Source organism: Salmo salar, chromosome ssa17 (assembly GCF_905237065.1).
Source record: "Salmo salar chromosome ssa17, Ssal_v3.1, whole genome shotgun sequence".
Classification (NCBI taxonomy): Eukaryota; Metazoa; Chordata; class Actinopteri; order Salmoniformes; family Salmonidae; genus Salmo; species Salmo salar.
The window spans coordinates 50,591,310-50,605,637 of NC_059458.1; the positions used below are offsets into that span (position 1 = coordinate 50,591,310).

Genomic DNA, 14,328 nt, shown 5'->3' on the forward strand with positions numbered 1-14,328 from the left:
ATCTTTGCTGCGAACAAATTAGCAAAAGACCCAACCAAATATATACGTTTAGAAAGCAGGTTGCTTTGCATGCATTTATGAACATTTGCAATCCCACCTGTGCTATCAGGAATTTACTACAAAAGTAAGAACACCTGTCAAGGAGATTGGTTCATGGACATTGGATAGAATCGTTTTCCTGCAACAAATTAAAACTGCTACGGACTGAATACCTACCGAAGAACAGGAGGAAGGAAAACAAATCTCCCGCACCAAAGTTAGTGGAACTCTGTTTTGAAACCGTGTCATGTTTCCTAATGTGATACTGTATTATACTGCCACCAATTGGTGGCATCATGGCAACACACATTTCCACGTTGAAAGAAAAACAGTTCGTTATTTTTGACAGATGCAATTTATTTCCACACCGCATCTGACATTAGAATCACTAGAAAGTCGGAATTTGTGCACAAGATGTCCACGAGGAAGAGAAACGGATTCTTATTTCCATAAAGATGTGGTCATATCACCCCTATGTCATCCCAATCTAGGGATCCTAGTCCACACAGATTAGGTTGTGATACTGTACTATCTACAGTATAAGATTGACAGGCACTGATAATAACACACACTAGAGTTTTATATTCTGTTCTGCCCGTTCCTGAATCAGATTGGGGGAAGGGCGTACGTGGGCACAGGAAAACTAACTCAGATATTTTTTTATTACTAGGTATTAATGCACTGCAAATCCGTGTATACAACCAATACACTTTGAGTTGATTTAAGATAGGGCATACGCCTGTGCACAGGTAACATCACTGTACTTGGGCTCTGAAATGATTGAACAAGGCCATTGGATACAACATGAAATGGAAGATCAGAACTTTGGAGGTTTCAAAGTCACCATGAAAACACACATAAATGAAAACATTTTGACAGGCCATTTTTGTAGTTTGAGGTTTGAATGTACTTGTATGATACAAATAGAGTAAGACCACTGCAGACGTACTGTACACAGGCAAGTAAAACGGAATGCATTGGCTAAAGATACTCATCACAGCCCGTCGACTATCACAGAGAAGGTTTGTAATTTGGTCACACACAATCTGCATTAAAAGCAATACTTGAATTCGGTTGAGATGAACCTCCACAATCGCATTTGTAGTATGATGACCACACACCCTCATTGAACTTTGTTTCTGTAGCAGAGATCTGCTACACCGTCCCACACCACTAGTTCACGGTGCTATTCCCACTAAGACATCCCTATTCCCCACTGAGACTATATGAGTCTCCCATAGGGTTTGGCAGTAAGAGCTGAAGTAAGACCAACCTCCATAGGGCCTTATTTAGAAGACACCCCCCCCCCCCCCTCCTGACACACAGAGATGATTACACGCACCGTAGCGGAAGATTCCTCTATGATATGATAGGATACAGCTTGAGACAGAAACATGGGCATTTCACTGGAGTTTCACATTTCTTCAGATGAATACCATGACTGTTGTGCTACTCTCCTCCACCCTTGTTGACGGAATGTCTTACGTCGGTGAACTCAATGGGTCATAGGTGTGTCTGGGCTGGTCATCTGCCCTGTGACCAGCTTGGAGGTCCTCCATCCATGGATCATTGTGCAGAGCAGCAGTAAATAGATTGAGTATCCAGCAGGCAGCAGTAGATCCCTAGGGCTGTAGTAGATCCAGAGTGATCTAGTAGATCCACAGCGCTGTGTCCAGTCACAGTCCAGAGGTCTCCTTCTCAGTGTCAATGGATCCCTTCCTCCAAAGAACCTTTTGCTTGCCAAATCTTCACTGTCCGGTCACTGTCACACAAGAAAGAACATGAAATCGCTGGATCAACATGCGTATCAGAGGTTTGATTATCTCTCTCTTAGGTTAAATTATGACTTTGTTATTATAGTAACAGTGGGTTGATTTACTCAGAGGGTTAGGGTCAGGGTATGATCTGGACCATGGTCAAAGTTAGGAGATATATTCTCTGAAGGTAGGGGTTATGGTCAGGTTTGCCGTGAGATACAGCTGTAGACTCCTACGGCATTCAAGGGTCATGTTAGGGTTAGGCGTTAAACTCACTCTGAGGCAGTGAATAGCTGGCTGCTGTTGGTAGCCAGTCCGTTAACAGGGCTGTCATGTCCCCTCAGGTCTCCTAGCGGTGCCAGGGTATCAGCATGCCACAGCTTCAGCAGACCTCCCCTGTCTGCACTCAGCACTACCGGGCACCCTGGCACCACACCCAGCACACTTACCCAGTCAGAGTGGGCACTTGCCACCTGCTGTGGAGGAAGCAAGTACGTACTAGGTCAAAACAGGGCTACAAACGGTTGAAAAAGAACTCCTTGGGACAATACATTTTGTTTACTACCACTACTGGTCTTACAATGATGATAATGTTGCAGCTAGCAAAAACAATTCAACAAAACAAGACTTGATGCTTACAAAGCAACATTGCAATGTGAAAATCACAGCTATCTGCTCATTGTACGTCTCTGAGAGCCTTGTCTTCTTTCAGGTACTAGCAGTACAGTATATACAGATAGTGTCCAGTAGGTCTCACCTGTACTAGTCGTTTCCGGGACAGGTCCCACTTCTTGATGCAGTAGTCTCTGGAGCTGCTGTAGAGGCTGTCCCCCTGAACAGCCAGAGAGACTATACCCTCCTGGTGTGGCGGATCAAAGTTGTGACAAGACACAATGCTGCCCTGGACACCCTCAGTCACCTCAAACATCTTCAGGGTGTGGTCCTTGGACCCCGTTAGGACCATGTCTTGACCGTTGCCCAACTGGTCGACGGTCAGACACAAGACCGGACCCAGGTGACCCGTCAGCTTCCCAGTAGACACAAACCTAGAGCATAAGGTCAGGGTTCAAGGGTCAGGAAGAGTTCAGATCTAGGAGTCTTCAGTACAACTAAAGATCATACTTGGGAGAAATGATTCAGCATTCACTATCTATCTTTTCTACACTCTACATTCAGCACCTGTGCCTGTTTTAGTGTACAATTCCTCTCCTTTTATCTTCATTTTGTGCCACCTCCAGTCCTTACTTAAACTAAACAAGATATTCAACTACTCTTCATTCTTACTTCCTGAGGTCCCACATGCGGACTGAGTTGCCAGAGGCGGAGTAGAGGTAGGATCCCGTGGGGTTCAGAGAAATCTGGTTGATCTGGTTCTCTCCTGGAGGGATGGACAGGGACCTGAGAGACACACAGCTGTCCCCTGTACTCACCTGACCCGATGACCTGCGACACACACACACACACACACACACACACACACACACACACACACACACACACACACACACACACACACACACACACACACACACACACACACACACACACACACACACACACACACACACACACACACACACACACAGTCAATACCATGTCAATGGGAATGACATTGTGTAAAAGTATTTTTTTCAAGTAGCAAATTAAGAATCTGAAATTCCCTGGGCTGTGTTGGAATGTGCTAGAATCTCCTAGAATGTGTTGAAAAAGCTCAACTCCAACTTTTGACATAACAAAGGTCTTCAGTTTATTACTGGAGGTGTATACAAATACTCTTGGTGTTTGTATATATATTTACTCACGTGAGTGTGCGTATGCACTTGGCGGAGTCTCGGATGTCCCAGACCTTGATGTAAGCGGTGGAGACAGTGAAGACCAGGCTGGAACAGTATCTAACAGACACCACACTGCTGGGATGATCTCCCAGAGACATGATCTCTTGACCAGTCACCAGGTTCCACACCTTACACGTACGATCTGACAACACACACATACACACACACACACAGACACAGGGGTTAGAAGTCAATGGTTAGGTGTTACGATGAGTGTTCAATACGGCAGAAACACCATCAACCACAGCAGAAAGCGAGATGAAGCTAATACCAAATAATATGACTTACACTCATCTGAGCCTTTCAGGTGTGAGAAGTCTCTAGGGGTCATGGTTTAGAGGTCAAGGGTTGGTTTTGTTTCCAAACATTATAGAACTAGAGAGCTGTACCTTTAGAGCCAGTGAAGAGGAGGTCATCAGTGCAGTCGACACACATGACAGGTTTGGTGTGTCCCTCAGCCACATAGACACACTGTAGTCTGGCAGCATGGCTGATCTTCGGGGATGACACAGGGTTGACCACCCCTCTATAACAGGAAAACAGGGACAAAAGACAATGTATTCATTCTGTTAGGACAGTGGTTCCCAAACTGTGGGGGGGTGGGTGTTCAGGGAAGCCCCGAGTGAAACACAAGAAGTAGGTACAACTATGACCATCGTGACGTCATACGAACATGACATTTGTGGCAAACATTGTGAAGTGGTGTGGCTCTTACGTTGGTCTGGTGTCTGTGATTTTGGTCTTCTCTGTGGCTGTGGGCGTGGGTATGTGCGACTTTGTCTCTCTCGCTGGGTGACCCTTGGGGTCCATAGGTGTGTGTTCCTTGATGTCTAAGGGGGGTTGTCCTCCCTTCTCTAGCATCCTCCTGCGTGTTAGAGGCGAGCGTTCCAGTGATCTCCTCTCATCTCCCATAGAAGACCAGGCTCCAGATCTACACAACACAGAGACAGACAGACCAGCGACATGATCAGTTGAAGTGATATGCACTGGATGATCAGCTGAAGTCATATACATCACTGAAGGTTACAATGCATTCTGGGTCAAGTTAAACATTCTATCCTTTTCGTGCTGAAGCACTTGTTTTTTCAACAATAACACTGTTATTAAGATGTGAAGCCTGACTGATCAAATTCTCGTACAGTAGGTAAGGATTTACTCAGCAAGTATCTCACTGTATTTCCTGTACTATCATTTTAAAAACTAAACACAAAGACATTTGACCAACATAAGGACTTACAGTCCAGCTATCCTGGTGGACAGTGCTAAGGGGGACACAGTGAGTTCCCTGTCCCCGAGATATCCTGCTACTGTCCCCATGTCCCCTGTCCCTTCCTGGGCCTCTGTTGGGGGTAGCAGGGGTGCAGAGAAGTCCCTTGTAGGGGAGTCAAAAACACCATTCCCAGCATACAGCAGCTCCATCTGGGTGGTTGTCCTTCTGCGTGCCTGTGGTAGTGGGATCGATCCAATCAATCAATCAATAACATAACCATTCATAAAGAGTGTTTTGCAAATAGCATTTGTCTCAAAGTGCTTATCAGTAACTTCTTTATTTTAGACTTTATGAAAATGTAATTAAAATGGCGTTTTGAAAAATGCTTTGCATGTGAAGTACGGTAGATGACTGTACCTTCCTAGGTTTGGCCTCTCCACACAGCTTCAGGAGGTCAGAGGCCAACGAACTGAAACAAAGAAAGAGGGGCAATTTACATGTTTATTTTATTTAACCTTTATTTAACTAGGCAAGTCAGTTAAGAACAAATTCTTATTTACAATGATGTTACTCATAGTCTATTGATAGTTTGTTGATGGACTACCCAAATAAAGTATAATCATAAATTAAAGATGGAATCTGCAGTAGGAGAAACAGCGCCACTGTCCAACCCAAAGCCATTGTTATTGTTTTTGCTTAGTTGACAAACTAGAGGTGAGGAGCGTGGCCGAACGTGGTAAAAAAAATGCAGTACATATTCTGCTGTTCTATTGCGCGTACAATGATGTCCAAGGGGAAAAAAAACTGTGTTCGTTGTTTGCAGTAACTTCTTTGTTTTTGTAATATTGCAAACGGATGTGGCTGTTTCACCATTAAGGATTCCAGCTTTAAGTGATGAAATTCAATATTTAATATCCTCATTGTCTTGTCTGAGTCAAATGTTTTTTTACCTTCCCTCTGTGGCTGGGCTGGCGGTAGAGGACTCATCACTACTGCTGTCATCTCCATTCTCTGCTTTGAGGACAGAACCATACAGTACACCTTGTTACACTGGACCCTCAGATATACAACATGCCTCAGTTACTGCATGGTTACCGCATGGACATGGGGTAGTTATGGCTTCACAGCATGTTTTCAAATACTCCATTACAAGCACTAAACTTGTGTTACTTTACTATCTTAAACTGTTAGAGGATGATCATTTTCAAAGTAAATTTACAGTCTGGATATCACAAAGAAAACAAATGCATACATAGTTTTCAAACTAATGGTGCAGCAGCAGCAAAACAACCGTTTGAATTCAAAGAGCTCTAAGGTACAGTGTTCAAAGTTCAGAGGTCAGGTTAAATACATCCGGGGTCAGACAAGGTCAGAAGGAAGTCAATAGTATTGTATACTATACTGTATATTAGTATGATGCATCTGACTTTTTCATTATATGGAGGGTAACTTAGTAAAGGTTGTAGTTGGAGTAGTACTCTAGTTAAGGTCCGAACTTCAGGTTTGCATGGGGGTCAGAGTTTAAGCTAAAGCTAATTCTTCATTTTCAGATCATCCTGAATGAGTCTGCTGAACAGGAGAAAGCTAGACATCCACAAAGAGGATGGGGAGGGTCAGACAGGGAAGTGGGGGACAGGGGGCAACATACCACCTCATGCACATCATGGCAAAGTTACGTTCTCAGGTTAATCTTAAAGGGGAGTTTTAGAGGGAGGAGGGGCTGTAGGGGAGACCCATGGTCTCTGGGACCAGTCAGTCTGGTGTCTGTTACTTACCCACCACTAGGTAACCTATCTCTGTTTGAATTCAGGGTGAACAAACAGGGAAAAAAACAAAGAAATCAAAGTCAAACAAAAGCTAAAAGAATGGAGACACTTTATTTTACAGTCCCGTTTCAGTGTGTATTTTACTTGTAGGCTATTTACTAAGATAATACGTAATGGTACATGTTTTACTGAATCCGAAAGAAAAACAATATGGGAGATATGTTGTGAATGTCAGATAACACAGTGGACTGTAAAATAAAGTGTAACTAAAAAATGATGAACTGAAAAGCAGTGTGTTTATACCACTGAACCATCTATACCTTGCAGTGCGTTGCCCAGCAGAGCGTCCAGCTCAGGGTTGAGTTCAGCTTTCTCCTTCAGCATGTGGAACAGCAGCTGGTTCTGAGTGGCGCTGTTGATCTCTGCCTGCTTCAGCCTGCCCTCCATCATCTTCACCTGGGAATCCTTCTGGGCCGCCTGCAGACCCTGGAAGATGCACGTACCAGTAAAATCATACATTACATACATGACAAACACACGCAAATTCCATACTGACATCAACAGAGTGTTGTGACATTTAGCCCACAGAACAGCAGACATGTTTAACTCTATAATAAACATAGTGTTTAAAAAAGGGTATAAAGTTGGTAGATTTACAATACCCTGAATGCCGCTTAATCGAAAGGTAGAGAGAACTCAGTAGGGACAGGTGTACTGTGGTTACCTTGTTGATGGCCATGTGCAGGAAGTGATCAAGCAGGAAGCGGGCTTCTGATAGGTTACAGGAGCTGATCACCGCGGTAACGTCCACTGTGTCTCCCTCCTCCTGCATCCCAACAACATCAGTCAGTCATAATAACAGTTATGAAGAAATTGTGTGTGCTGGCGTCAGCTGTACTAATAACTAGAAAGGGTCAATTTCCTGAAGAAAATGTGCATGTTTGCATCAGCTAACCTTCGCTTCCTCCATCTGCATGATGTTAGCCTGACAGTCAGCGATGCTGTCGTTGATGTAGTCGATGTTGGCCGCCAGGGCGTCCATCTCCTCGTTCAAAGACTGGATGCTTCGGTCCGTGTCGGTCCCCTCTGTGGCGATCTTCTCCCTCTTACGAGACACCTTCTCCCTTCGCTTGGTCAGGTCCTCACGTTGCTGTAAGAGGCAGGGAGGAAGGGAGAGAGACGGAGAAAGAGTTATAATAAAAGTGTTTCCAAATCGCATTCCTTTCTAGCTATTGCTCTACAATCTTAGAAGTAAAGGAGCTTGGAGGAACCTTTTGGGGTTCTAAAAATTGACACACAGGGTAACCTTTCCAGGTCACAAAGGTTCCTTGAGGAACCCCTCTGAAAAGGTTATTCGAGGAACCCCTGTGACAAGAGCCATATCTTTTCGCATAAGTGTCACAGATTGACACTTATACGCTGATACTGGGCTGCCTATGTAAAGGTTCAAACAGGAACGTTTTTGTGATGGGACGGATACATTTCTTTACCTTTTTAATAATATAGAAGATTGGAGACGTGGCTTATTGGAGGAGTGGCTTTCAGATATTTATTTTTGGCCATCTGTAAGAGTAAATGTCATTCCTGTTCATCATATAAAGTTTGTACACAACAAAGTTAAATGTTCCTTAAATGTTTATGCATATTACATATTCTAATATAACAACAAGATATCACAGTCTGACTTTATGTCAACGTCTATTTTTGATAAGTAAACTGACTTAATCTCCTGATGATCTGTGACAAACGTGGTAAATTAAGGCACATAGAAACAACTCTAGGGATAAGTTTAGGCATTAATTCTGACTGGTTAAGGATTAAGGTTGGGGATAGGGTTAAAACTTTAGGCATTCATTCCGAATGGACTTGCTAAATCGTTGTAGACAGATGGCGGAGTAGTCTAAGCCTCCGGCTCTGTAGACAGCGTGTTCAATCCCAGTGTTTTTCCTGCCCTTTTTTTCCTTCTATCTAGTGGTTGGTTTTGATGCCACCTCCTGATGTCCTGGGGACCTGCACAAACGTTGAATTTCGCCTTGGATCTGGAGTGATCCCTCTGAATATAATATTAACATTTCTGATTACATACGGTGCTTTCAGAAACTATTCACACGCCTTGACTTTTTTTCCACATTTTGTTATGTTACAAAGTGGGATCGAAATTGATTTAATTGTCATTTCTTTTTCTTTTTTTTGTCTAGAGGAAATACTCAAAATCTTAAAAAAATGTAATGAATGGAAAATAAAACACTGATATATCTTGATTAGATAAGCATTCAACCCCCTGATTCAATACATGTTAGAATAACTTTTGGCAGCGATTACAGTTGTCAGTCTTTCTGGGTAAGTCTCTAAGAGCTTTGCACACCTGGATTGGCCTATTATTATTGAAAAAATTCTTCAAGCTCTGTCAACTTGGTTGTTGATCATTGCTAGACAGCCATTTTCAAGTCTTGCCATAGATGTTCAAGCCGATTTAAGTCAAAATTGTAACTAGACAACTCAGCAACATTCAATGTTGTCTTGATGAGTAACTCCAGTGTATATTTGGCCTTGTGTTTTAGGATGTTGTCCTGCTGAAAGGTAAATTTGTCTCCCAAAGTCTGTAGGAGTGCAGACTGAACCAATATTTCCTTTAGGATTTTGCCTGTGATTAGCACTATTCCATTTATTTTATCCCCAAAAAACTCCCTAGTCTCTGCTGATGACAAGCATACCCATAACATGATGCAGCCACCACCATGCTTGAAAATATGAAAAGTAGTACTCAGTAATGTGCATTGTTGGATTTGCCTCAAACATAACGCTTTGTATTTAGGACAAAAAGTTTATTTCTTTGCCACTGTCACATCTTCTCCTGCTCCTCCCCTCCGGCGTACGACGTCGCCAGACTACTAACCACCGGTCCTGGGATTCATCTTTACGCACACCCGGCACTTCTCATTACGCGCACCAGTTAATCATTATGATTCACACCTGGACTTCATTACCTTCATCATTTCCTCCCCTTTATATGTCCCTGCCTTATGTTTTCTCACCAGTTGGTATTGTTCTTTTGTACCAGCGTGTAGCCTTATGTATATGTGTCGTTTTGTTGTTTTATTAAATGTTTCACCTGCACCTGCTCCTCGACTCACAGCTCCGTTATTACAGCCACTTTTTTTGCAGTATTACTTTAGTGCCTTATTGCAAACAGGATGCATGTTTTGGAATACTTTTCTTCTGTACAGGCTTCCTTATTTTCACTCTGTCACGTCCTGACCAGTTATGGGTTATTTCTTATTGTAGTTTGGTCAGGACGTGGCAGAGGGTATTTTGTTTATGTGGTTCGGGGTGGTGATTTTTGTAGTAGTGTCACGTCCTGACCAGTAGAGAGGATATTTTGTTATTGTAGTTTGGTCAGGACGTAGCAGAGGGTAGTTGATTTATGTATTACGGGGTTTTTTGGTCACTGGTCTATGTTTGTATTTCTATGTGTATGTTCTAGGGTAGTTTTTCTATTTGTAGGTTGAGTGCTGGACTCTCAATTGGAGGCAGGTGTTTCTAGTTGCCTCTGATTGGGAGTCCTATAAATAGGTGTGTGTTTTGTTTGTCACTTGTGGGTAGTTGTTTGAGAGCACTGCTTTTGTTGAGCCTGCTTCTCTGTTCCTGTCGTTAGTTTGTTTATTGTTTTTCCGTGGTGTTCGCATTTTATTTAATAAATATGTTGAGCACGCAACCCGCTGCGCCTTGGTCCCATTCTCTCTTCCACGACAGCTGTGACAGAACTACCCACCACAACAGGACCAAGTAGCGGAGGAAATCTGGCGAGGACCGGGGAACACGGCTGGTAAGGGAGCCCGAGAGGCAGCCCCAATACTTTTTTTTGGGGGGGCACAAGGGCAGTTTGGCGGGGCGAGGATGGAGCCCCAGGCCAGCTCCCCGTACCCTTTTTGGGCAGAGACATACTGGACAGGTCCCGTGCTTTGGGGTGATGAGTGCTGTGGCGAGGACGGGTATTTTCAGGCCGGTACACGCAGTACCAGCGCCCCGCATGTGCCAGGGGAAAGTGGGCATCCAGCCAGTAGGGGTGATGCCAGCCCTGCGCTCGAGACCGCCAGTGCACCTCTACGGTCCAGTGTTTCCCGCTACACGCACTAGCCTTGAGGTGCGTGTCTCCAGGCTGGCACGTCCAGTACCAGCCCCACGCATCAGGCTTCTAGTGCGTCAACCCAGTCCGACTCGGCCTGTTCCCGCTCCCCGCACTAGCCCTGAGGTGCGTGTCTCCAGGCTGGCACGTCCAGTACCAGCCCCACGCATCAGGCTTCTAGTGTGTCAACCCAGTCCGACTCGGCCTGTTCCCGCTCCCCGCACTAGCCCTGAGTTGCGTGTGCCCAGACTGGCACATCCTGTACCAGCCCCACGCATCAGGCTTCTAGTGCGTCAGCCCAGCCTCGCCAGTCTGGTGCCGCCAGAGCCGCCCGCCAGTCAGGAGCCGCCTGAGCCGCCCGCCAGTCAGGTGCTGCCAGAGCCGCCCGCCAGTCAGGAGCCGCCAGAGCCGCCCGCCAGTCAGGAGCCGCCAGAGCCGCCCGCCAGTCAGGAGCCGCCAGAGCCGCCCGCCAGTCAGGAGCCGCCAGAGCCGCCCGCCAGTCAGGAGCCGCCAGAGCCGCCCGCCAGTCAGGAGCCGCCATCGCCGCCCGCCAGCCGGGCGCAGCCAGAGACACCCGCCAGCTGGGCGCAGCAAGAATCGCCCGCCAGCCGGGCGAAGTCAGGGTCGCCCACCAGTCCTCTGACGCGGCCAGGGGCGCCACCGAAGTGGCCGAGGGTGGAGCGGGGTCCACGTCCCGCACCTGAGCCGCCTCCGATATAGGTGGGTTTGGGAGGGGGGGGTGTAGCACAGTGCCGTCGTTGACGGCAGCCACCCTCCCTTCCCTCCCTTTAGTTTAGGGGGATTTTTCTGTTTGTTTTGGGGGTTTTCTGTGTTTTTGTTAGGTGCATCCGGGGTCTGCACCTTTGGGGGGGTACTGTCACGTCCTGACCAGTAGAGAGGATATTTTGTTATTGTAGTTTGGTCCGGACGTGGCAGAGGGTAGTTTATTTATGTATTACGGGTTTTTTTGGTCACCGGTCTATGTTTGTATTTCTATGTGTATGTTCTAGGGTAGTTTTTCTATGTGTAGATTGGGTGCTGGACTCTCAATTGGAGGCAGGTGTTTCTAGTTGCCTCTGATTGGGATTCCTATAAATAGGTGTGTGTTTTGTTTGTCACTTGTGGGTAGTTGTTTGAGAGCACTGCTTTTGTTGAGCCTGCTTCTCTGTTCCTGTCGTTAGTTTGTTTATTGTTTTTCCGTGGTGTTCGCATTTTATTTAATAAATATGTTGAGCACGCAACCCGCTGCGCCTTGGTCCCATTCTCTCTTCCACGACAGCTGTGACAAGTAGGGTGTTTGATTTATTATTTCCGGGTTTTGGTCTATGTTCTATGTTTTGTATCTCTATGTTCTTTCTGGTTTGTGGTATTTCTATGTGTAGGTTTATGGGGGGTTGGACTCTCAATTGGAGGCAGGTGCTTTCTCGTTGCCTCTGATTGTCCTATATATGGGTAATTGTTTGGTGTAGTGTTGTGGGAGATTGTTTCTTGTTTTGCATGTGTGAGCCTGACAAGACTGTTTTGTTGTTCGTGCGTTCTTTGTTTGTTATTTTGGTGTTCTCTTGATTTAAAATAAATACAAGATGAGCATCCACATTCCTGCTGCGTTTTGGTCCTCCATTCCCGACGACAACCGTTACACACTCTGTCATATATGTTAGTTTTGTGAAGTAACTATAATGTTGTTGATCCATCCTCAGTTATCTCCTCTCACAGCCATTAAACTCTATAACTATTTTAAAATCACTATTGGCCTCTTGGTGAAATTCCTGTTTTTTCTTTACCCATCTACCAATAGGTGCCATTCTTTGCGAACCACTGGAAAAACGTCCCTGGTCTTTGTGGTTGAATCTGTGCTTGAAATTCACTGCTAGACTGAGGGACCATACAAATAATAGTATGACTGGGGTACAGAGATGGGGAAGTCATTTAAAAATAATGTTAAACACTATTATTGCCCAAAGAGTGAGTCCATGCAACTTATTACGTGACTTGTTAAGCAAATCTTTACTCCTGAACTGTAGGCTTGCCATAACAAAAGGGTTGAATATTTATTGACTCAAGACAATTTAGCTTTTCATTTTTATCCCCTTTTTCAATCTTGTCTCATCGCTGCAACTCCCCAACGGGCTCGGGAGGCGAAGGTCAAGTCATGTGTTCCCCGAAACATGACCCGCCAAACACCTGCCTGCTTAACCCAGAAGCCAACCACACCAATGTATTGGCGGAAACACAGTTCACCTGACGACAGTGGTCAGCCTACAAGTGCCCGGGCCCGCCACAAGGAGTCGCTAGAGCATGATGAGCCAAGTAAAGCCCCCCGGCCAAAACCTCCCCTAACCCGGACCGCGCTATGGGAGTCCCAATCTCGGCCAGTTGTGATACAGCCCACGATTGAACCTGGGTATATAGTGACGCCTCTAGCACTGCGATGCAGTGCCTTAGACCGTTGCGCCACTCGGGAGGCTTCAGCTTAGATTTTTTAATGAATTTGTAAGCATTTCTGAAAACACAATTCCACTTTGACATTATAGGGTATTGCGTATAGATCAGTAATACAAAATCTAAATTTAATCCATTTTAAAAATGTGTAAAAAGTCAAGGGGGTGAATACTTTCTGAAGGCACTGTAGAGTCATGACAGTCACCCGAAAGCAAGGATAACAAAGTAGTAATAAAGTAGTAACTTTTCCAACATTAGGACGTTACGAAAACAATGTGCGCGCTTCAATGGGGCAGAAGGCGGTGTGTTGTGACTCTGGATGGCAAGATAGCCACCATGTGGGAAATCATAGACGGCTCGTTTCCGCTAGTTTCATCTCATTCTTGATACCGTGTCTTGTTTTTAGGTGTTTCGACTGATGTCACGTCTACGCTAATATTGCTCAAATTCACTAGCTAGCTAACCAACAACTGTAACTATGTACTTGAGAGACAACAAGTGCTCATTAGACACATTTATTTATGTTTTCAATAAACATTGGAGGCTAAAGATAGTTGACATGTTGTCAACAACAACCCCGTCTGTTTTGCCGCATAGTTGTGTTACAAAACAGCCAACCAGTCTATATGCTCGTGAGGAACTCACACACGTCTGTAAACCTAATTGAAGCTACAAAACTATCAGTCTTCAACTTTAACATGTGATGACAAAACAACAGAAAAGATTAACGGAAATGAAATAGAACTATCTGAAACATCACCCTTACTAAGCCACGCTCCGCAGTCTTCTCATCTTAATAACCCAACATCAACAACCCAACCTGGCCCTTTTTTAAAGAAAACAACCCAACTTAGTGACCCAATGCCTGCAACCCAGCAATTGGGTCATCCAACAACCAAGCATTTTTAAAAGTGTTGGCTAGGTTAAAGATACTGTAGCTAGCTAGCAACCTAAGCCAACACCAAATAAATATAATCAAAAACAAATGGAATTACCATCACAATAAACTTTTCGGAATTATAACAGGACGCTTGACAGTATTATTCAACATTGGTATTAAAATAGTACCCGTATAGGAATGGGTAATTGTTTACAAGTTGCTAGCTATCCCATAAAGCCATCGGCGAAAACACAATGTTCATCTTCTTCTGAG

General features: G+C 44.8%; 1 protein-coding gene across 5 annotated transcripts in view; it reads right to left on the bottom strand.

The window, feature by feature from the left end:
- Positions 1 to 375: 375 nt before the first annotated feature.
- LOC106575986 (kinesin-like protein KIF21A) overlaps positions 376 to 14,328 on the bottom strand; it is a 41,275-nt gene continuing 27,322 nt past the window's right edge. For 2 of the 5 annotated variants that reach the window (XM_045699675.1, XM_014152763.2), the window contains 14 exons: positions 7,563 to 7,757; positions 7,332 to 7,433; positions 6,928 to 7,093; positions 6,617 to 6,637; positions 5,792 to 5,852; positions 5,259 to 5,310; positions 4,869 to 5,074; positions 4,347 to 4,562; positions 4,021 to 4,157; positions 3,599 to 3,773; positions 3,081 to 3,239; positions 2,554 to 2,842; positions 2,073 to 2,272; positions 376 to 1,801 (listed from right to left, as the gene is read on the bottom strand). In XM_045699675.1, the coding sequence (XP_045555631.1) occupies positions 1,744 to 1,801; positions 2,073 to 2,272; positions 2,554 to 2,842; positions 3,081 to 3,239; positions 3,599 to 3,773; positions 4,021 to 4,157; positions 4,347 to 4,562; positions 4,869 to 5,074; positions 5,259 to 5,310; positions 5,792 to 5,852; positions 6,617 to 6,637; positions 6,928 to 7,093; positions 7,332 to 7,433; positions 7,563 to 7,757 (2,037 nt within the window). In that variant the 3' untranslated portion in view covers positions 376 to 1,743. Of the gene's footprint in view, positions 1,802 to 2,072; positions 2,273 to 2,553; positions 2,843 to 3,080; positions 3,240 to 3,598; positions 3,774 to 4,020; positions 4,158 to 4,346; positions 4,563 to 4,868; positions 5,075 to 5,258; positions 5,311 to 5,791; positions 5,856 to 6,616; positions 6,638 to 6,927; positions 7,094 to 7,331; positions 7,434 to 7,562; positions 7,758 to 14,328 lie in introns of all 5 variants that reach the window. The other 3 variants (XM_014152768.2, XM_014152765.2, XM_014152764.2) reach the window with 2 other exon arrangements.